We start from the raw sequence: 24,297 nt of genomic DNA, 5'->3' as shown, positions 1-24,297 counted from the left end.
CACTCCTATGCCAAGCAAAAATTTTTTCCAGGATTTTTGCTTATGCTTCCTTAAAAGCAATGGCTGAGTCTTCTATACCACTATCTTCCTACACCTGAGAGCAAGTGCTCAGGGGCAGGGACTCTGAGAAATGCACATTTCTTGTCTTCACATGAACGGAATGGTGAGCTCCTTTAGGAGCCGTGTTCATTTCTTTCCATCTCACTCACCACCTAGAGCAAAATGCTTTGCCTATAATTATCTCTCTGCTGATAGCTGAAAATTATCTGCTGTTGATTGAAAATGTCATCAATGAATAAAATACTGACATATCTAAATAATTTTGCTATATTAATGTATTCAAAGTGATTTCATTGCAGTGCCAAGCTAGCTAAATTCCAGAAGTAAGGCAACATAATGAAAGCATCTTAGCCTGGGAGCCAAGGGACCTGGATTCCAACCCTGTGACCAAACAATGAGACCTTTAAGAAACTACAATATTTAATTGTTTAAGGTTTATAATTCCCCATTTGAAAATAAGGGATGTGGGCCAAGCTCAGTGGCTCATGCCTATAATCCCAGTACTTTGGGAGGCAGAAGCAGGAGGATTGCTTGAGGCTAGGAGTTGAAGACTAGCCTGGGCAACATAGTGAGATCCTGTCTCTACAAAAAAAAAAAAAAAAAATTAGCTGGATGTGGTGACTCACACCTATAGTCCCAACTACTCAGGGGGCTGAGGCAGGAGGATGGTTTGAGCCCAGAAGTTCAAGGTTACAGTGAACTATGATCATGACATTGCACTTCAGCCTGGGTGACAGAGTGAGACTCTCTCTCTCTCTAAAGAAAAGAAAAGAAAAGAAAAAAGAAAATTCGAACTAGATCTCTGAGGTCCTTCCCATCCTAATGAATCAATCTCTGATTCTAATTATACTAACCTGTATTTTGACATTTGTTGTGTCTCTGCCCAATTCTCTTGTGGTATTTCCTCTCCTACTAAGAACAAGATTTAGGTTTTCAGGATCTGTTTCATTTGCCATTATTTGGCAAGAGTTGTTGTCTTTCTCGTCAAGAGCTAGTAATTCTGCAGCTAAACAACCTAATAGTTCATCTGTCAATTCTTCATTCTTTAAGGACTCCAGAATTTCTTGGGAAATCAAATTTGCATAATTTAAAGTTTTTCCAAACGTTTCATATGTGGTTGATTTATTTTCCAAACTATCATAATCCAAAGAATGTCCCCAATGTTGATATGTCTGAGAAGATGCACTTTCTTGTTTCTCTTGGAAAGAGAAACTTGTAAGTGTTTTAGACCCATCTGAAACACTATCAAACTCTAGATCATTAGTTAAAATTTGACTGTCATTTATTTTGCCTAAAGATGTTGTATTCTGCTTTTCTTGTAGTGTGTTCTTAATAGAACTCTTCTCACTGGGCACTGCCCAGCTGTTTTCTGAAGGGACAAGTGGGGTCTGTGGATGTAGCTCTTCAAGTACTTGCAGATCTCTGAGGCTCGTTGTGAGTATTTGTTGGTTAGAAATGTCTCCTTCATCAGTAGACTCTTCCATAGAAACTTCTTCAACAATGGATAAGTCTGAGACTGGAAGGAATTTGTTCTGTTCGGTGGACTGTTCAGGAGTCTGAACCAAGTTCATGGGGTGAACTTCATCTTTGGAAGTTAGAAAGTCATTTCCTGAAGATTTTATCTGCCAGTCTGGTTCTGAAATATCATCACCATTTTCTATGTCTTGTAGGTTGCTACCTACAGCCTTGCAGCCCTTTTCTTTAGAAAGTAAGCCTTTGTGCTCTTGTTTAATGCCAAGCGAAGACTTTGGAGGTTTACTATGTGATCTTTTCTGAGAACGTCTTGTTCTGCTATTGCTGCTCCGCTCACTGTGTGAAGATCGACATTTATTGGTGATACATCTGCCCGATGGAGCTGAGCATATCTCTCGGTAATACTTGTTTTCAGGCCGTTCAGCTTCTCGTATGTGACAATAAACAGGAGTCCCAAACATTTCATAGATTCCAGGTCCATTAGCAGCTGAATTGATTTCTTTGAACATGTCACTATACTTAAGATCTAGGTAATTTAGTCTCGGCTCTGTTGGTTGAACAGAGAGAGGAACATACGACTTTTTTGTTCCTGGATTTTTATAGATGCAGGGAAATGACTGCTTTTTAGGTTTCTGAGTCCGGTAAGCTGATTGCTTCTTTTCTATCTGTGGTATTCTTCTTTGAAACTTGGGCGATTGTTGAGGCCTGGGCTCACCAAGCCCCAACGCAGGGAAAATTTGAGTTTTTATGCTGGCTTTATGCATGGGAGGCTTAAAGGAACCTTCAGTAGAAATCATGAAATTCTGGGGTGTCTTGTTACTTGCCTTGGTCTTTGAATCCAACTTATTTCTATGGCCATTCATCTTACGCTTGTCCTGTTCTTGGTGCACAAGTATGTTGACGCTATGGCTGTTGTGCACCGTTCCCTTTCTTTTTCGGAGGCTTGGTTTGGCTATAGCTGGTTCCTTGGGGGTTCCGTCTGCAGGGAAAGTAATGTGGATAAGAGGCACCACCCCATTCATTTCTGGTTTGTCTGCATCTGCTATTGATACTTTTGTGTTTGTCTCCATCCCGCTCTGACCTCCTGGGAGCTTTTCAGTGGGGTCATCAAAGGCTACATTGGACAAGCTTTTAAGAACAATAAACTCTTCTAAAATATTGTTTGGTTCAATTGCTTCCTCCTTATGTAATGAAGCGCCTTTTGAATCAGCTTTATTATTTCTCATGTCTTCGTCCTGGCTTGGAGTTATTTCCGAATACTGGGCTTCTTGGAGCTTGCTTGGAAAGGCACATACAATTTCTTGTTCGTGGTTTCTGGCTACCGAATTCTCTTTCTCTGTTGGTGAAAGATATTGGGAGTTCTCTTCTGCTTTTCTCATTTTACTACCATGGTCGTCAATATCCTCTTCCCTATCTGTAGGAATAGTGCCATCCTTAAAATTCTTAAAACACACCAAAGATTGCCCCTTTTCAAAGTGAGAGATTTCAATCTTGTCATGTCCTTCTATTTCCTTGGATTTCCAGTTCTCCTCCCTCTCCAGGGGGTGTCTGTGATGATTAGCCTTCCAGAAAGAGCACATGTTTCTTGACCAAATGGAGCTATCAGAAGACCTGAGAGTCTGATCCATCAACACCTTGAACGGGGCCTCCTGCTGCCTTTTTGATGGACTAAACTGATACGATTGACTGACAGGCTCTGAGAGCTTAGGTCTGAAGGATGTGAGGCTTGGAATATTTCTTTCTCTCTCTTTTGGAACCTTGTGATTTTGGGGGATGGTGAGGACACCAGATCGCATGGGCAACAGTGACAATGGTGGCAGAGGGAACTAAAAGGAAAAAGAAAAAGCTATGAATGCAGTAGCATATGTAAATATGTTAACTGGTTTAAAGTAATCTGAACAGATTCTAATCCACATTACTTTCCCTGCAGATTCTAATCTCGTAAGGAAACCCTTTAATGTACAAAACGATTCTAGAGATCACAATTTTTAAAACTAAAATCTCTTTCCCAGCAGTTTTTTGGAACCAAGGTAAAACAATATTTCAAGAAACCAAAATTACTATAGATGTAAAGATGAATGGTTATACGTTTTTATTTTATTTTTTTTTTTTGAGACAGAGTCTCACTGTGTTGCCCAGGCTAGAGTGCTGTGGCGTCATCCTAGCTCACAGCAACCTCACACTCCTGGGCTCAAGCGATCCTCCTGCCTCAGCCACTCGAGTAGCTGGGACTACAGGCAAGCGCCACCATGCCCGGCTAATTTTTTCTGTATATTTTTAGTTGTCCGATTGATTTCTTTCTATTTTTAATAGAGACGGGGTCTCGCTCTTGCTCAGGCTGGTTTCGAACTCCTGAGCTCAAACAATCTGCCCGCCTCGGCCTCCCAGAGTGCTAGGATTACAGGCGTGAGCCACCGCGCCTGGCCAGTTATATGTTTTTAAATGAAGGCCCTATGATGTAAATGTTAAAAATTTGAGATAAGAAACTCTTTCTCTTTTCTTTTTACTTTCCATAGAATTAAGATTTTTGAAATCCCACTGAACAGTTTAAAATTGCTGTTACATATACTTTAACAATGATCATTCAGTTATTGACTAACTCAGAATTTGTATCTGGAACACAATTACTCATCATTATTTTGCTGAATTGTTAATGGTGGCTTATAAATTGCACATCTTACATTTGAAAATTAACAATCCCGGAAGGCTTTGCATTTTCCTCTGCCCTCTAGCTATTTTTAACTAAACTAGTTTTTATTATCAACCTCTAGAGGTCAGTGTAACCCAATGTAAATATAATATTTTAGCTTTATGGTCATTAATCTATAAATATCTTAATTTCATGTTTCTTTTCATTATGACCTTTTCCAGTGAATACAGATTCAATACCTACTTATATCAAAATATTTATAGGCATGGATCATGGGTGGTGATTGAGAGGTACATGTTTAATTTTCATTCTATTGCCACCTATGTGTAAGAAGGAAGGAAAAGGAAGCTGTCATGAGAAAGTTAGGCATTAAAAGTAGACGAGATGCCAGGCAGTTCCCCAGTTTTATTGTTGAGATGATTTTCCCCATTTCTCAAAAGTAATTTAGGAAATAAAGACAGATTCTCCCAGTGCTTAACCATCCTCCTAGTAACAGGCATTAAATTTTTTCAGGCCAATAAACTTTTTACAACACTAAGCAGAATACGTAAGTATTTTTCAAAGTCTCATAGGATAAAGAAACTGAGAAAACTAAAGAATTGCAAGTATCTTTCCAGAAGCTTTACTTACAAATTAGACAACTAGGAAAATCTTTCCACCACTGGAAAAACAGAATTACCTAATTTCTAGATATGTTGAAAGAAAACAAATTAAAATGTGTAGGTAGAGAACAAGAAACACCTCAGCAAAACAATGTACATGGCAAGCATAATTTTTCCAGGAATGATTTGCTACTCTATAAACTATATGTGAGTCATTATTTTTCCAAGATACACAGTTGACCATTGACCAAAAGAGGTTTGACCTGCACAGGTCCACTTACATGTGGATTTTCTTCTACTTTCGCCACCCCTCAGACAAGACCAGCCTCTCTTGTTTCTCTTCCTCCTCAGCCTACTCAACATGAAGATGATGAGGATGAAGACTTTTATGATGATCCATTTCCGTTTAATAAATAGTAAATACATTTTCTCTTCCTCAAGATTTTCTTAATAACAGTCTCTTTTCTCTAGCTTACTTTATTGCAAGAGTACAGCAGATAATGCATATAACATAAAATATGTGTTAGTCAACTGTTTATGTGATGTGTAAGGCTCTGGTCAACAGCAGGCTATTACTGGTTAAGTTTTGGGGGAATCAAAAGTTATAATGGATTTTCGACTCCACAATGTCGGGAGATCAGTGTCCCAACCCTTGCGTTGTTCAAGGGTCAACTGTAATAGCTGAGGATTTGGTTCTGAATTGTTTGAGTTTGTCTCTAACAACAAAAGTTCTCTGGTTTTAATTCTTCAGTCAAAAATGCTCATACTAGTCTTACCTCATTTCTTCGGCTACTGCACTTCATGTCCGAAGTAGAAAACTCTACAGCAAGAAAAAGATAATGATTGGTAACTGTTAGTAGTAGAGTGAAAACAGTCTTAAGCCAGAGTTTGGGGATATAGTCATTTAGATGATAAGGTGTGAGGAAAAGTTGTAGAAATTAAGAAATTTCCCTGTGTAATTCACATGGCGGTGGATGTGGCATTGTTACGCAAAACTTCGGGGCTACTGCTGCTAGTAGGGGTTGTTGCTTTATGTTGATGTCTAAATTCTAACAGGAAATATGAGATCTCTGGATCAGAGGGCAGACCATTTATTACTCACAGAGCATGATAATGCCAGTTCCCCACATCCCAGTTCCTCACAGTGCACTGTGATGAGAGCCAGATGTTTACCTGCACATGTGGTAGAGTTGCATCTCAGGAGGGAGCCCTGAAATTATGAGACTCCGCTGGGATACAGGGTGGTTGGCACTTTGGCCCATCTTTCCCTCCAGAGAAGGAGAGCTCTTGATATGGTTTGGATGTTTGGCCCCTCCAAATCTCATGTTGAAATTGGATCCCCAGTGTTGGGGCCTGGCAGGAGGTGTTTGGGTCATGGGGGTGGACCCCTCATGAATGGCTTGGTGCCTGCCCTGAGATAATGAGTCCTCACTTTATTAATTGATGTGAGACCTGGTTGTTTAAAAGAGCCTGGTACCTCCTCCTTGCTTCTGCTTTCACCACTGGACACGCCTGCTCGCCCTTTGCTGTCCATCTGGATTGGAAGCTCCCTGAAGCCCTCACCAGAAGCACACGCTGGTGCCATGTTTCTTGTGCAATCTGCAGAACCTGAGCCAAATAAACCACTTTTCTTTTAAATTACCTGGCCTTGGGTATTGCCTTTACAGCAGCACAAATGGACTGAGACAGAAAATCAGTGCCAGGAATGGGGCATTACTATAAACATACCTGAAAATGTGGAAGTGGCTTTCGAACTGGGTAACAGTCAGACATTGGAAGGGTATGGAGGGCTCAGGGAGGACAGGAAAATGAGGGAAAGTTTGGAACTCCTTAGAGACTTGTTAAGTGCTTGTGACCAAAATATTGATAGAAATATGGGCAGTGAAGGCCAGGCTGATGAGGTCTCAGATGGAGATGGGGAATTTAGTGGGAACTGGAGCAAAGGTCACCCTTGTTACAGCTTAACAAAGAACTTGGCTGCACTGTATCTATATCCTAGGACTTTGTGGAAGACTGGACTTAAAAGCGATGACCTAGGGTATCAAGCAGAACACATTTCCAAGCAGCAAAGCTGTTCAAAGGGTGGCATGGCTGCTTCAACAGCCTATGGTCAGATATGGGAGCAAAGGAATGGCTTAAAGTTGGAATTTATAATTAAAAGAGAAGCAGAGTGTAAAATTTTGGAAAATTTGCAGGCTGACCACATGGTAGAGAAGGAAAGAGTGTTTTCAGGAGAGAAATCCCAGAGGGCTTTGCAGCAACCACTTGCTAGAGAGATTAGCATGACTAAAAGGGACCCAGGTGCTAATCAAGATTAAATCCCCACAGGCATTTCAGAAATCTTCAAGGCAGCCCCTCCCATCGCAGGCCCAGAGGCCTAGAAGGACAGAATGATTTTGGGGCGAGGCCTGGGGTGCCACTGCCCTGCACTGCCTTGGGAGGCTGCTTCCCACATCCCAACTGCTCGGGCTCCAGTCATGGCTCAGAGGGCCCCGGGTACAGCTTGGGCTGCTGCTCTGGAGGGCGCGAGCCATAAGTCTTGCGAGCTTCCATGTGGTGTTAAAGCCTGTAGGTGTACAGAATGCAAAGGTGATGGAGGCGTGGCAACTTCCACCTAGACTGCAGAGGATGTATGGGAAAGCCTGGGTGCCCAGCCCAGAGCCTGCTTCAGCGGAGCCCCCGCAGAGAGACTCTACTAGGGCAGTGCAAAGGGAAATGTGGGGTTGGAGCCCCCACACTGAGTCCCCACCAGGGCACTGACCAGTGGAGCTGTGGGAAGGGGGCTGCCGCCCTGCACACCCCAGAATGGTAGAGCCTCTGACAGCTCACACTTTTAGCCTAGAAAAGGCGCAGGAGTTAGACCCATGAGAGTAGCCACGTGGGCTCTGCCCAGCAAAGCCATAGGGGGCAGGACTGCTTGAGGCTTTGGGGGCCCACTCCTTGCACCAATGTGCCCAGGATGCAGAGCATGGAGTCATGGAGTCAAGGGAGAAGATTTTGGAACTTTAAGATTTAATGTCTTCCCCGCTGGGTCTCAGAGTTGCATGGGGCCTGGGGCCCCTTTCTTTTGGCCCATTTCTCCCTTTTGGAATGGGAATGTTTACCCAGTGCCTGTACCACCATTGTATCTGGGAAGCAAATAACTTGATTTTGATCTTACAGGCTCATAGGTGGCAGGAACTTGCTCTGAGTCTCAGATGAGACTTTGGACTTTCGAGTTGGTGCCTGGAAGGAGTTAGGACTTTGGGGGACTATTGGGAAGGGGTGATTGTATTTTGCAGTGTGAGAAGTACAAGAGAGTTGGGGGGGCCAGGACAGAATGATATGGTTTGGATGTTTGTCACCTCCAAATCTCATGAAATTTGATCCCCGGTGTTGAATGTGGGGCCTAGTGGGAGTGTTTTGGTCATGGGGGTGGATCCTTCATGAGTGGCTCGGTGTCCTCTCTGAGACAATGAGTTCTCACTTATTAGTTCCCGCGGCCGGTTGTTTAAAAGAGGCTGGCACCTCCTCCTCCCTCCTTCTCTCACCATGTGACACACCTACTCCCCCCTCACCTTCCTCCTCAACTGGAAGCTCCCTGACACCCTTACCAGAGCAGATGCTGGTGCTTCTTGTACAGCCTGAAGAACTGTGAGCCAAATAAACCTCTTTTCTGTATAAATTACCCAGCCTCAGAGATATTTTCTTTATGGCAGCACAAATGGACTAACGCAGACTTTTACTATGAAATATAAGCAAATGTCCCCAGGAGAGAGGAGGAAGGCATCTCTAGGTTTTATTACCTAGAATTATAAGCAAACAGCTCCTGGAGAAATAAGCCTCTAGATGTTTCTGGAACAATACACTATCTCTAACTTCCAAGGCATGTTTGCCATTCAATCATCTTTTAACCCAGTTTCCTAGTGCTTTTTGCTTAGAAAGCCTGGACTGTGCAGAAATGGAAGCATATTCATGTATACTTGTCTTCCAACAGTTGTTTAAACTAGATGGCTCATAAATTCTGAAAGGAGGGTGTGGGGAAGAGGGAGATAGGACCTACTAGGTAGTGTAAAACCTAGAAGTTGATCTCTTCTTGCCAGAGTCAGAAAGGTCCCCAAACCCTCACCCATCGCCAGTTTAAACCTGAAGCCAAAAGCTCCGGCGTTTCTGGGATCAAAACAGGTCACATAAACGAATGAAGTGGGATGGGGTGAGGGGGTGGTGAGTTGAGATCATGTGCCCCAAGTAGAGGTGCATCGTTACCCAGCTCTCACTGATGTCCCATCCAGATGAATGATCCAGTGCTGCTAGAGCCTCCAATTGTCAAGAGAAGCTGGAGAGCTGCAGATTTTCTGTGAAATTTCCCTCCCCCTCCCTTGTTTTTAAGGCTGTGAGGGTCAAACAAAGTATGTCTGTAGGTCAATTTCGGCCACAGGCTGTCACTTTGAAATTTCACTTAGAAAGAAACAGACTTCTCTTAAGATGTGATGCAGGTAGAGAAGCCAATCTCAGGTGAAAAAATAGTCACCTGAGAAGATACCAGCAGGAGAGGGCACAGGCACTCCCCTTGGCCACAGCTGGCCGGGGGATCCTCCCCGCTCCTCAATGCTTTCTGCATTTATTCAACAATACTTATTGAGTGCCTACTGCGTGGCCAACACCGTCCCAGAAGATGGCAACATACAGTTGTGAACAAGAAAGACAAAATCTTTGCTGTCAGACAGCACATTCTAGAGGTCGAGATTTTCTGTTGAAAAGATATTTGAAGTTCATCTAGAAATACAATTGAACAAATTTATACTTGGGTGCATAGGATAACCTCCCTAGTGAGAAAAAAAAAAAACCTTTCAGGTATTCTTATAAATATTTAGATAGATATTAGCCAGTGTTGGTCAGGGATGCTGTGGGGTGGAAAGGTACTCTGAAAGATTTCTGGTGGGAATGTGCCGGTAAGATCTTTCTGGTAGGTAACTTGGCAATCTGTGTCGAGAGCCTTTTAAAAGGTGCAAAGAGTTCCAGTTAAATATGGCAGATTGAATGTACACATTTATCTCCTTCCTCTCCACAAACATCACTAAAATAACAGTAAAGGAATTTGAAAATGTGTAAATAAGGACCGGAAAAGAAAAAGAAAAAGAAAAAGAAAACCAGATGATAAAACATTAGATGAGAGATGTCAACATTTTGGGCAGTGAAAACTGTCTGATGAATAGTAACTGAGGGGTTGTCCACTTTCTCAGTTCTGCTCAATGCTCGCAGGCCAAGAACTCGACAAGAAATGAGAACCCCAGAAAGGAGCAGGAATTGAAGGTGCCTCTGGAGACGAGGCTCAGGTGAGACTGAAACCAGATGGCTGCTCGTGAGTCCGCGTGAGCAGTAAGTTCCGGGTTCCCTGTCCTGCCCCACTGGTCAGCGGTTGCTCTTCTCCTTTCCCGGTAGATGATGCAAGTTTAGTCTCTAGAGAGCCTGAAACAAAGATGCTAAGGAGCAGGCACAGCTGGGGTTAGAAATGGGGTGCTGGAGGGAAAATACGAGGGTGAAGTAAAAGTCTGTGCGCTGAAATGTGAATCCCATTCAGTGCCAAGAACACTGGCCTCCAGCCTCATGACTTACAGACAGGAGCTGGGATTATCCCTCTCCAGGGAAAACCAGCCAAGAGAGAAGGCCTGTCTATGCACGCTAATGCTTGGAATCCCTCCACCAATTAATTGTCCAGGTCTCTGCCTATTCCACTCCTCTGAGGCCCATTCAACAAGCTCACTCAGACACCCGGCACTTTTTAGTGCCACCCTCATAATTCCAAATAGATAGCCAAGGATCCAGAGAACAAAAGAGACTGAAAGAAACAGAAGAGCTCGGAAGAATTAGAGACAATGAAAACTATCATTCATGTACTCCATGCACCCTTTCTCAGGAAGCTACTGGAAAATGTGCCCCGCTGAATGAGGAAGTAAGCCAAGGAAGGGTAAGCCGCGTATCCAGCACATGGGGGTTCAGCACAGCAGGGAGGCCAGGGAATTCCCAGGGAGATGGCAAGGGAATCCCAGACAGGGATATGCAGAAAGTGAGCAAATGAGGAAATGAAGCAGTTACGAATGCTGGGATAAACACGTCTAAAAAGAAAGGAAATGCAGTCAATACGCTATGGGGCTTGGCTGCAAATATTTTACCTAGTCACAATAATGGAGACGTTGGATGTTTGATTTTTAAAGAGAAAACAAAGATTAGGAAGATTGAGCATTACTTGTGTGCGAGGAGAGTAATGTAAAAGTATTAAATCTTAATAAAGTCTAAATTGAACAATCAAGAAATATCATTATAAACATGATATTTAGAAATATATGAAAGTACACTCTAAAAGAAATGGCCTTGAAGTACTATTTGTACTTCTTATTTCTTATTTTTGTTTACCTGTGTTTTCTGAATTTTTCTTAATCAACATATATTGTCTCATTTTTTTAAATTGCACTTAAATTTCTAAAAGAGCAAACAAATATTTGCTTTGATATTTTCTACAAGATTGTAGCACTGCCAAGCAGCCCCATCACCACTGCTGACCTAACCATGTTTATTCTTGGCTGTGTGTGCTCCTTGTTCCAGCTTCGATAGGCTCTGCAGTCTAGCTAGGAGAGAAGGATGTTTCCAGGATTTCCAAATCCGTCTCTCCATCCATTCTCCCTCCAGGTTGTACCTGCACCAATTTCCCCTCCTTTTCTCTAAATGCATCTTCAAGATTAAATGTGCTTTGTTCTTTTTTTCCCCCAAAACTAAAGTGGACTCAGATGGAAGGTATGAACTCTGAACACAGGTGGCACGGTGCTTAAGCACACTGGTTTCAGAGACAGGCAGTTCAGGTTTGAACCCAGCCTCTGTGACTCACTAGCTATGTGGCCTGAACACCCACTTAACCTCCTTAGGCTACAGTTTCCTCATTTCTGAAACAGGGTTATTAATACTATCAGGGGATAACTGTGCCTTGCAATATTAACAGTAGGCACTCAATAAATGGTTATTATTGTTATTAATTCAATTTGCATTTTTAATAGTTATGTGCCAGGTATGATGCTAGGTGCTTGGGGGTTCTATGACTGTTGCCTTTGTAAACTGGTGAAGATGGGAACATAAATAGTGACAATGCAGCTTGATGAGTGTTGTGATGTAGGTGAGGTCAAGAGCCTGCGGGGGTCCAAAGGAATGGCAACTCCTTCAGTCTTGGGAGGTTCAACAGAAAGAACAGTATGTGCAAATGTTCACGTAGCTCTTCAGGTAATGGAAGGCATTTAGAGGCACTGGTGTTTCTCACACGGTTGAGGAAGAGTGGCAAGATAGGACACTGAAGAAAGGCTGCTTAGGGTGGGGAACTGACGTCGTAGATTTCAAGGAACAAGGCCCTGGGGCCACTTCACAGTCCAGATTCAATGTTACCCCCTTTATATACAGCCTATCGAGATGCTGCTTCAACATTATCCCAGTGAAACAAGTCAGACACAAGGACAAATATTGCATGGTTCCGCTTATACAAAAGACCTCGAGTAGTCAAATTCATGTGGAGACAGAAAATAAAATAGTGGTTACCGGAGGTTTCAGGAGAGGGGAGACAGGGAGTTGTCATTTAATGGGCACAGAGTTTCAGTGTTGCAAGAAGAAAAAGTTCTGGGGATGAATAGTTGTGACGGTTGCACAACGATGTGAATGTACTTAATGCCACTGAACTGTACACTTGAAAATAGTTAAAACGGTACATTCTATGTTATGCACATTTTAGCACAATAACATTTTTCAAAAATTTTAAGTACTGCTTCATTTAATTTCACCTAAACTATGTCCTTCTCCCAAAATCCTATAATAATTATTCTATTTGGGAATAATCTATCTTTGGGAAGATACCTCACAGTTTCTCCAGTGTGAGTCTCCCTCGTTGCAGTAAGTCAATGAATACAACTTGTTGGATTATAGGTTTGTTTCTGGTGGTTTAGGCAGGTTGGTTTAGGAAAGCAGCAAGCAAATACCAAAGACAATGTTGCCCCAAGGTTAAACGCTGGCATTAGTGCCGCTTTCTGGTAAATGAGTCTTAGGCTCAATATGAATATTTGCACATACTGTTCTTTCTGCTGGAACCCTATGCTGCCCCTCATTTTACTTATTTGCTAGTTTATTGTCTGTCCTGCACCCCCAAGCCCCACAGGAGTGTGAATTCCACCATGGCTGGGGTTATTGTCTGTCTTGTTCACTGCTGTATCTCCAGCATTTAGAACAGTGCCTGGCAGAATAAATAAATATTTGTTGACCAAAAGAGTAAAGGAATCACTGTGGGATTCAATGCTCAATTTACCTTCAGATTTTCTTTGCTGCCCCTTCAGAAAATGAGAAGCATCATCTCTGGTTACAGACTTGGAGAGATTTGGTTCTAAACAAGGTCTTGGCAGCAAAAAGCCCAAGTTCATGTCAAGGAGCTCCTTGGAACTTTCCTCTTTCTTCAGAAGTAAAGGCCGCGTGGTCAGCGTCTTTGTCTTGAGGTCCACAGTCTCAACGTCACGTGGAAGAGAAACTGAATGTGCTGCTGCCCATCCTTGATACACCGAGGTTGTCTGACTAAAAGGGGAGGGAAATGGTCTGATTTAAAACTCGTTCGCCATGTCTTCTTGATCTCCAGTTCTCGGTCCAGCCAGACATTGCTAGAAAGTCTGGAGAGCGATTTCCAAATGGCGCTGCTGAGTGGAATGGCTGTATCCCGCTCGGACAGACCTGCCCACCCTACGACTCGACTGGCTCCCCACCCCCTCTGCCCTCCGCACCCAGAGCAGCCACCCGAATGGATTAGGTTTCAGCCCACTCTGCTCTGCCCATCCCCATCGCCTTGCCCAGAGAAGTAAGAGACAAAGGGCAGGCAGGGGGTTGTACCCTTTTAGTGCCCAAAGGCATTGACCAGCCCTGTGCTTCTCAAGCTATCTTTGGGGAAGGACCAGTTTTTAAACTTTCCAGTCCACTGTGGACTGATACTTTTGTAAAATATAATAAAAGCGCATTACTATAAAGAAGGACAAAACATTAAAAATGTGCAGAAAATAAGCCCCAATTTTTCCATTATCCGATCAATGAACATAAAATTATTTTGTCAAGTGCTATACAACTTTTTAAATGGTTGCCCTCACGTCCTGTACTGACCTCATCATGGACTGACAACAGGACCACAGAACTATATTCTTAGCAGCCCTGCCCTAGAGCAGGGTCCACAAACTATGAGCGGAGGGCAGGGGGGCAGAGGGATGGGGGCACATCCAGCCTTCAGCCTGTTTTTTGTCGCTTTGGTTGGATCACAGCCACACTCACTTGTTTACATACTGTCTATGCTGCATTCAGGTGACGACTGCAGAGTTGAATCATCGTTACAGAGACTGTCTGTCCCACAAGGGCTAATTATTTATTATCTGGCCCAGGCCACATACTACGTATCGTCACCCCTGCTTTTGAGCATTGTAGGTTGAATTACTAAAAATGCAGGTTGCCACACAAGTATCATCACTTTGTACTTAATTTCCAGTCTAATACTTCAAAGAATATTTCTTACTTGTTTTCTTTTAAATCTTCTTGGCTCATTTCTTGGGGATGACTGACATCTTTTGGGAAAGTCACAATGATCTCAACACCTATAGAAACGCATGACCGTAGTAAAAGGAAGAAGAAAGTAATGAATTCCAGTGGTAAGCAGGAGAAGTATTTTATTTCTGACTATTTGGCCAATCTGTTCTTAATGATTGCAGAATGGACATTAACCATGGACTAAAGTTTAGCCATCTTAGCATCTGTCCTGTCCAGGATATGTTAGGTCCTAAATAAATGCTTAAAGAGAAAAATAAAACCATATAATAAAATTTTCCAGATGTAGAATAAAGTTTTACGATGAACAATGTTGTCACCTGGATGGAGAAAACAAGGCCTCCTTCTATAAAGTGTGACAATACCTACCTCATAAGACTGTTGTGAGGGTTAAATGAGATAATTTATGTAGCCCCCCAAAAATTTGCTTATATTTGTAATTTTGGTCATCTCCTATCTGATTACATGAAATGATTCCCAGTGTAACCCTTACGATGGAAATTTCCGAATAGTAGAAGGCATGCTTGCTTACGATATAACAGGTTAAGCAAAGCTATGTGAAAAACTAGCACGAATCACGCTAAAATTGCCTGTACTTTAGGATTTATTCATTCATTCCTCTTTTCCATTCAACTTTTATTAAGCATATGACAAGCCCGGCGCTTCGTATTGAAGCTATAGAAATAAATGAGATGCCGCTGTGGCCCCAGTAGAGCTGATACGAAAGCAAAGAATGCAGCGAGGTAAGCACTGTAATAGCAGCGTGCAGATGGTACTGTGGGAGCGGAGAGGCGTGTCCTTCCAGGAGGATGCAATGCTTGTCCCAGTATTCATTCCTATCTATGGATTTGTAAGAGACATTGACTCAGTCTGCATATGCCTGGAGGAGCAATGGCTGTATAAGCTCCACTAACTGAGTGCTAGGGACAAAGTATGGCAGCGAGGATGAGGGTAGGGTGTGAATCAGATCAGATCTGGGTCTACATCCCTCCTCACTCTGCCACTTCCTGGGTGACCTTGGGAAAGTTACTTAATGGCTATCCTCATCATCATTATCTCAGCTGGTAGATTTTTATTATGTTTAAAGGAATTTGGATATTTTGTCATGAAAGCATCTTTATTGTTCGATTTTTATACCTGTGCCATGTAATAAGACTAGTGCATTAAAAAAAAAACAGTAAAACTTCTGTTTACAATCAGGCGAATGATAATAGTATTGACTATCATTGTCATCCAATATTATATTTTGTGGGATTGTGAAAATGTATCTAGCTTTGGTTTTCTTGAAAACATGTTTCTCAGACAACTTGATTGCATGTTTTCTAATATTACACAATAGCAAGGAACACTTGTCTAAAAATGAAGTGTCCTTGGAATGGCCAATTGTTTTCTAACTTTTCAAAGATCCTATCACCACACTATGTAGTGCAAAATGAGAGGCTTGGAATTACTGAGCTGGAAGGAACTTAGAGGTCATCTGATCCAGGCCTTTCATTTTAGAAACGAAGAAGCTAATAGCCATATGGGTTTGTGTGACATGCTCAAGGTCATTCTCCTACTTGAAAGAAAGATGGACGTCTTTCATAAGATTTTTGTAGTCATCCTTGAGTGTAAAAACCTAGCTGACATATTAGAGTGAGAAAAACATACAGCAAACATTCCTAATAACTAAACTGTCAGTGAAAAGGATGTTCTGGTACAAAGGCTAGACACATTTAGTACTTTGCTGTGGAAGTTAGAAAACTGAGTAGAAAGTTAGAAAACTGGATATTCACATGAACACCCTTGTCAAGAACTAATAAAACCCAGAATGCTTTCGAGCAAATTTAATGTGTTTAAAAGTCTATTAATGGGCTGATTTCTTTTTCAAACCAAAGAACAAAGATATACTAAGCAAGTATAAGAATTATATGCCTTTTTGGAAACTGTTAAGAGCTAATGGCTGCCATCCTAACTGTTGGTCCTAAATGGGAAAAGTTGATAATGGTTTATGAACTTCTAACAACAATAGAATATACTGACTCCAAAATTGGTTTGAAACATACAAACGTTCTCTTTGTTCTTTCTCTTGAATACTGTGAGTGGCAGAGGGAGCTGTGGATAAGGCCTCTGAACCTGCCCAGTAAGCCAAGGAAGATGATGCATTGTCACATGTGAAAATACAATTTTTACTCCTGACTGACTGCATTTTTCAGATAATGAGGCTAAATTAACCCCACCAGAAAATGCTACCGTAAAGAGAGATTAAAAGACTAAATTTCAATGTAATCAGAAACATTTTCTTCACAGAAGAGAGGAAAATGCCATTCATAAAAAGTTGGGAAATGATTGTTACTTGGTCGTTAGTGTTAAAGCCACCATTAAAACAGAAACTTAAAGTCTGGCCCAGCCTAACTCATGTGATGAAGAAAAATTATTTTCTCCAGAAAAGTCTTACTTTCCTGTGTTCTTGAAATTAATGGGCATATCTGTCTGGATTGTGGGCATCGAGGTTCAAAATATTTTGCTGCCCTCTCCACATTTTGATAATTTCCTACATTGTGAATCTCAACACACACTTTTTTAAAACCCTATTTTCCAGCCTCCTGTGCTGCCAGGGTTCAGAACGTGCTTGAGAGACTGATATATGTGAGTTACGTGAAGAAAAATAAGGTGCAGCATCCTTGGTGCTGATGTAGGGGGGAGGGGGTCTCAGGTTGACAGTGGGAGGGGCTCCCTGCTTATGGCAGGTGCAGCATGAGTCCCGACTCAGTAGCGGCCAGTTTTGAGATATAGTTATGGGAATTCTTCCTCACAACCCATCTTAGAGTCTTCCTGCAACGGACTGAATGCATGTGTCCCCCACAAATTTGTATGCTGAAGCCCTAACCCTCAGTGTGGCTGTGTTTGGAGATGGGGCCTGTAAGGAAGAAATTCAGGTTACACGAGGCCATAAGGGTGGGGCCCTGATCTGTTGGATTAGTGTGCACATAAGAAGAGACCACAGAGAGCTGCTCACCCTCGTGCTCTCTGTGCATGCACAGAGGAAAGGCCACGTGGGGACAAAGCAGTTGTCTGCAAGCCGGGAAGAGTCCTCAGCAGAAACCAGTTCCTGCCAGAACCTTGCTCTTGGACTTCCCATCCTCTGGAACTGTCATAAAATAACTCTCCTCTTTAAACCATCCAGTCTATGTTAGCATGAGTGGACTAACGCAGTTCCTCTCCTCTGGTTTTTCAATGGTTTATAAACTTTCTAATATCTTTTTAAAAGTCCTTCCTTCTTAACTGAACTAAGAGTAGGTTATGTTATCTGCAACGAAGAATCCTGATGGATTTACACTGTATTAAAAAAAAAAATTAAGCCCAGTAATTTTAGGAAATAGGCTCTTGTTCATTCATGAAAAGAGTAAATTTTACAGGCTCAATTTCTAGTCTGCAAGGTTGGTATTATGTTGATGGAGAAACGCAAGATTTTTGTACTAAGGAATAGGATGAGGGTTTTTTTGGTTTGGGAAATTTTTTTTCTTTTTGGTCCATAAGTTGTATTTTGCGCATTACCATCTGCAAAAGCAAATAATAAATAAATAATAAAGCAAATGAATACTGCAGGAATACTTAAGTTCTCCATAAAGAATGTTAAGGTGTATGGGTTCCAAACGTTATGGAGTTTATAGATATTTTAATTAGCGATGTTCCTTTTTAAAATAGAATAATATGATGGACAAACACATAAATTAAATGATTAAATGTATGTATCTAGAACAGAATAGTCACATGGTATATGCATAAGGTCTTCATAAATTATTTGAGCACTTTAAATATTAATAATTTGAGATATGTTAGAAATACCATGTAAATGGGATGTAAAGAGATTAAATTGATATTTAAAGAAATTTAAAATATTTTTAAAATGAATACAATGCACAATAATATTCAAAATACTTTTATTTCAGACTTTGTGACCGAAAAAGGTAACTGAAGTCTATCAACTGTGAGAAGAAATTTTATCAGAAAGACAATTGTTTCTTTCAAATTTATAACTCAAGTTATTAAACATTAAAGCTCGAAACTGCAAGACCTTAGAGGACATGCTGCGTAAGTGTTATGGCTCCTGTATAAAAACCGAAAATATTACAAATCAATTTTAAAAGAATGACCAGCACCCCAAATGGCAAGACATCTCCAAGTTGCGCAGAATAAATGAAATATTTAACCTCCTAGAAGGTGCCTGGGACACCATTAGGCTTCTGAGAGCCTGGCTTTGAAGTCTATGAAAGTCAAAGGCAGACAGATCGCAAGAATCATTCAGAAGAGTTTTGGGATTTGTTAATTTTCATTAGCTCTTTCAGGCTTGCTGGTGTTCACAATTTTAACCTTTACTGAATTATTCTCAGCGCCCAGCCTGGGGAGAGGAGATTGGGGGGAGTGTGGGGAAGGCGGGAGGCGGCCCAAGAGAGGGCAGCACACACAAGGCGAGGGACGGACGGCAGCCAGGGAAGAACTGCCGCCTTCAGGGACGCGCGAAGGTGTGAAAAAAACAGAAGGCGAGCAGGGCAGCTTCCCTGGAGTGTTGGAGATGGAAGCCAGAAAACTGCCAGGGAGAAATTGCAGCAGTACGAATAAACACTTAATTTAAGAAGGTTCTAGGTGAATAGATGGTAGACAAACGTGGTAGCTGTGGTGACTATTTTCTGAAGTGAGAATCTGCAGATACAATACCTGTGGTCTGTTCAGTGCAAGGGCACTCCCGGGTGTGACAGGAGAATGTGTTTGAAATGGATGTGGTTCTGGAAAATTCCAGACTTATGGCCTCATAGAATAAAAGACCAAGACTTGGGGCTTTTGTGCCTGGTTCACTCCCCACCTCCCGTCAAGGGGAACAGGCCAAAGACCACAGGGGCTGGAGAAATGTGTGGCTCTGGAAGGGAACAGACGCCTGGAGCTGACGAAGACATGGAGAAAAGGTGTTATCAGACAAAAAAAAAAAAAGGGATGGCGAGTGGCTGGCCGAGATGGAGTGGGGGGGATGAGAGAAGAGCCAGAAGAGGGCTGCCCATTTTGACGGGCAAGTTGCCCAGACCCACTGATTCAGATGTGGACCCAAGGGTAGCATGATGAGTGGTTTTCATTTTCCTTTGTGCTTTTCTGTGTCTTCAAACTTCTGCACTGAGTATTTCTGAAGTTAGGGGGGAAACCCTATCTATACTCAATGTTATGTTTGTGAACACATCAAATTCAGAAGCTGATACCTTCTGTCCTGGGTTGCCAGTGCTGTCTGTCACCACCCGGATCGCCTTCTTCACTAACCAGTAGGGAATGACCGTGGTCATCATCTTGGTCAAACTCCTGCAATGTCGTAAAAGAAAAACTCAGTCATTCAATGTACTAATTTGTTGGCAGACTGAATGTTGATTTTTCTAAGCTAAAGTTTCACACTATGGATTCCTTTTAAATTGGATAAAATATTTAGGACTAAAATAATAGAAAAGTACCTGCCCCTGGAGCACCAGCCTCAGACAGTCGCAGATGTGATTAATTGCATAATCAAAAATGAAGATCAAAGCGGAAATCACATAGACACAGAGAAATTCAATATTTTATACTTTATCATCCCAGCGTCCAGGCTGCTAAGCTGCCACAAATTCCATCTGGGTGGGTAACTGGAAAGAATCCTTCTGCCACAGTCACAGTGAACAACCCCAAAGGAACATGATCTGTTCCATAAAGCCTCCCTGGGGCATCACTGACAAATGGCGAGAGTGAAATCCCTGCCCCTTGTGGAAGCCACAGATATAACTCTAGACTGAAAAGAGGCAGCGAAGCTGATTAAAGTTTTCATTACGTTGGTTTCTGATTTCCTCATGCACACAACCTCTTAAACTCCCTTCTTATGCTCTAGAAAATAATCATTATCCTGAAAAAACAAGGTTGAAAACCAACTTGATTTATAAAAAGTACTCCTAGCTCTCTAAAGGAGAAATGTTGTCTTAGTAGAATTCATTATTATTGATAGATTTCTTTGTTAGAAGTGTGGCTGGTGATTTTGTACTTTTTTTTTTTTTTTTTTTTTTTTGAGAAGGAGTCTCGCTTTGTTGCCCAGGCTAGAGTAAGTGCCCTGGCATTAGCCTAGTGAGTGTGGGCTCAAGCGATCCTCCTGCCTCAGCCTCCCGAGTAGCTGGGACTACAGGCATGTGCCACCATGCCCGGCTAATTTTTTTTTTATATATATATTTTTAGTTGTCCAGATCATTTCTTTCTATTTTTAGTAGAGACGGGGTCTTGCTCTTGCTCAGGCTGGTCACAAACTCCTGACCATAAGCGATCCACCCGCCTCGGCCTCCCAGAGTGCTAGGATTACAGGCGTGAGCCACCGCGCCCGGCCGATTTTGTACTTTTTGATTTTCTAGAAGCATGATAGATGCAGGTAGTAGCTAAAATGTCCCATCACAACCCAGAGGTTACAATGAGCTCTCCGGCTTCCACGGTCTAGGTGAACCACCTATTTAAGAGGACAGTTGGATAAAAAGTCTTTGACCTAAATGCAGGTGTCTGTCCTCTGACAGTTCAGACAAGCAGCCAGTCACAAAAAGCCTCTGATAGTTCATTTATTAATTTCTAAGAGTGCTTGGAAATTTTTTCTGTTTTTGTTCTACATTTTAATTATCATAGAAAATAATAAAAGTAAAACCCTCTATTTAGACTATTAATATATTTTAGGTATTCAATCATAACAACTTAGTTGTCACACCTCACTTTTATGTAGTAGTTCATATTTTTAAAGCATTTTCTACCTCCTGGAAAAATTGGGTGCCCAATCTCAGACCATCAAGGTTGTCAATGACAGATGGGTTCACCCTGTTCCTAGATTGTTATCAGTTTCACTGCTTATCCTGCTCTGCATTTCAAAAATTCTACCAATATCTGGCAAATTCCTTCTCCTTCCCATTCAATTACAAAGGGTGGTTTACTTTTCTTAGAATATATGGAAATACAAAAAAGTAATTTTTAAAAAGCAAGATTAAAAACCACCTATTGTTTGTGCCTCTGGCTTTTCCACTTATATATAAATTCATAAGCAATTTACTAAGTAAATATCATTTGAGTAGAATTTAAAATTTCTTTCCTTTAACACATATCTATCAGAGGGTCATAATAGTGTTTCTTTTTTTCTTTCTTTTTTGTTTTTTTAGAGACAGGGTCTTGCTCTATCACCCAGGCTGGAATGCAGTGGCGTAATCATAGCTCACTGCAGCCTTGAACTCCTGGGCTCAAGCGATCCTCCTGCCTCAGCCTTCCAAGTAGCTGGGACTACAGGTGCACACCACCAAGCCCAGCTAATTAAAAAAAATTTTTTGTAGAGACAAGGTTGCCCAGGCTGGCCTCAAACTCCTGGCCTCAAGTGATCCTCCTGCCTTGGCCTCCCAAAGTGCTAGGATTATAGGTGTGAGCCACTGCGTCTGGCTGATAGTGTTTCTTTAAAAAGCTTCACGAATCTTACAATATAAGCCCCATATTGCTTAGTTGACAGTTTTTAATTCTTCATTATTACACGTAGCACTGTGAATATCTTTGTAATTAATATACCAATTTTGCGTTATTTCTTTAGAGTAGACTCCTAGATATGGAATTATTGCTGTAAAGAATATGAAAAATGTTAAGTCTTTTTTCACACATTGCCTTAAAAATAAAGTTTATACCTATTTATAATGTGTTTCACTATATCTTCTCCCTTATGAATGATCATTGCTTTTCATTTTTATTAATGTAATATATAGGATTGGTCATCTTATTGTTATTTGAATGTGCATACTTTGATTAATAGAAAAGTTGGAGACAGTTTCAGATGCTTATGGATCATTTGAACTTTTTTGGTATATATTGTTCTTGTACACATCCTTAGTCTAGAATACTCCATGAAACCCCAAAACATGTGTGTACCATTTCATATAATTATAGCGATTCAATGAAATTTTTATGCTAAACTTTGGAAAACAGCACCCCTCATTTGGAAGTGTTAAATACACTGGTTCTCATGTCAAGTTTCCATGTTGACTAATGGGCTGTGGTCAGTCTCGACTTAGTTCATTTGTCAGTTGATCCCTTAAGAAAAGTTGGAAGACGGCAGTGTGGGCATACCTACCTACAATATGCATAACGATGACTAGCATTTACAAATATAGTGCCAGACACTGTTCAAAACATCTTACATATATTAAATAATTTAATCTCTACAACAACTCTAAAACTAGGAACTATTATCTTCATTTTAAATACGAGGCCCAGAGAAGTTAAGTCACTTACCTAAGGTCACAAAGCCAGTCAGTGGTAGAGCCAGAATTCACACCCAGACTCTGAAGTCTAGTTCTAGAGTGTGTCACCACTCTGCTATGTTGCTACCATGAAAAGCATGAAACAAAGAATTTCAACAAGAACCATAACGAAAAGAATTAATAACAATGATCAAAATGAAAAGAAAAGATGCCTAACTTAATTGATAAGTTTTGCACAGGAAAAAAGAAAAGGTGTGTGATACCTACAAGTGCCTGACAAAAATTTCTGCCATGGAATAAACCGAAAGATCGTAAGTACCATAGACAAAAAGGAGTAGGGAGTGAGATCCACTTTGAAGGCAATCATGGAAATGAAGACTCTAAATCAGAAACAGCTCAAAGTTTTCTAATTTCTTTTAAAAATCTGAACATGAAAGACTTTAAAAGGGGCTTCAGTGCCACCAGGAGAATTGAAATAATGACGCCTAGTAGTGAGCGAGAGAGAAAACATTAGAATAGTAAATCCCAAACACAGATGGATTTCCTTAGCCACTGGCAACATGCAGGAGGTGCAAGATGGACGAGAATAGAGCCTAAGCATTCTCCCCTGCAAACTATGAAGTGCTAACGCACAGGAGAGAAAAGCAGGAGGGAAATCATACGTGATTACGTGTGGAAAGAAGATTCTCCTCAGATGAAAACAGACTGGGAGAGTCTATAAAGAGCCCCTAGGAGCAGTCCTACAAGCGGGCAGCTACCTATATCTGTGCACCGGAAAGACCTATTTCAGACAACCAACAAGAAAACCAAGCTTTCGTTCAAAGAAAAGAAGTGAAGGATGACCTTGGGTTTTGGGATTTAAACCCCAGAGAAAGCACTAGGAAAGAAAAAGGCAAGTTCAATAGTGGAAAAGTCTAGTTCTCCCTTAAAAATGAGTTCAAAGTTTATTTTAGCCACAATAAGAAAATATATATGGTGAAAGTTCAAAAAAAGTTTTAAAGTTGTATCAAAAAATGTACTAATATGGCTTGGTTACATAGAGTGGAAGGAGATTGTTGGGGATCTCTCTGCTCCTTGTACAAACTTACAACCAAACTCTCTTTTTTCAACCTCGCACTAACCCCCAACTTCTAGGGTACCTGATGCCTCTAATTCCTGGGCCCTTCCTTGTTTCTTTGCAGCATGTCATCTTGATTCTCATCAATATCCCTTCTGTGGATAATCAAGCTTCGCTTTTCTCCATGCTGCCAAATCATTTATCACTCCTCCATCCACTTCTGTGGCATACCCTGTGATTTGGGGTTAGCAATGTGTCCTACCATATTTCACTGAATCTAAGATGCTCCCGATTATAAGACACACCATTATTTTATGTACCACTAAAAATGACAAACTGCCAATTTTACTATGACAATTGTAAGATGTCTGATTTGAAAGATGTTAAAATGCAAAATATGCATCTTAGAATTGGATAGTAGTTAAATTGAAGAAGGAAGCTCAACAGATTTCTTTTACAAAAGTGTGAGAGTCAATCAATGGAGGAAGGATAGTCTTTTCAACAAATGATGTGGAAACGACTGGACATTGTTGGCAAAAATATGTACCTCTACTTAAACCTTATACCTTATAAAGATTAATTCAAACTGGATCACATGTTTAAATGTAAAATGTGAAAGTATAAATC

General features: G+C 41.2%; 1 protein-coding gene across 5 annotated transcripts in view; it reads right to left on the bottom strand.

Annotated features, from left to right (window-relative positions):
* The window catches only part of MAP3K19 (mitogen-activated protein kinase kinase kinase 19), a 41,661-nt gene that overhangs the window by 12,083 nt on the left and 5,281 nt on the right, over positions 1 to 24,297 (bottom strand). For 3 of the 5 annotated variants that reach the window (XM_012650509.1, XM_012650510.1, XM_012650511.1), the window contains exons 3-6: positions 19,593 to 19,689; positions 14,336 to 14,414; positions 13,100 to 13,359; positions 5,562 to 5,605 (exon numbers count right to left, since the gene is read on the bottom strand). In XM_012650509.1, the coding sequence (XP_012505963.1) occupies positions 5,562 to 5,605; positions 13,100 to 13,359; positions 14,336 to 14,414; positions 19,593 to 19,689 (480 nt within the window). Of the gene's footprint in view, positions 1 to 914; positions 3,360 to 5,561; positions 5,606 to 13,099; positions 13,360 to 14,335; positions 14,415 to 19,592; positions 19,690 to 24,297 lie in introns of all 5 variants that reach the window. The other 2 variants (XM_012650507.1, XM_012650508.1) reach the window with 2 other exon arrangements.

This window comes from Propithecus coquereli, unplaced genomic scaffold (assembly GCF_000956105.1).
Source record: "Propithecus coquereli isolate 6110/MARCELLA unplaced genomic scaffold, Pcoq_1.0 Scaffold33, whole genome shotgun sequence".
In the NCBI taxonomy this organism is placed as follows: Eukaryota; Metazoa; Chordata; class Mammalia; order Primates; family Indriidae; genus Propithecus; species Propithecus coquereli.
The sequence above is the reverse complement of the archived record's forward strand: the minus strand, read 5'-3'. Positions and strand labels throughout refer to the sequence as shown.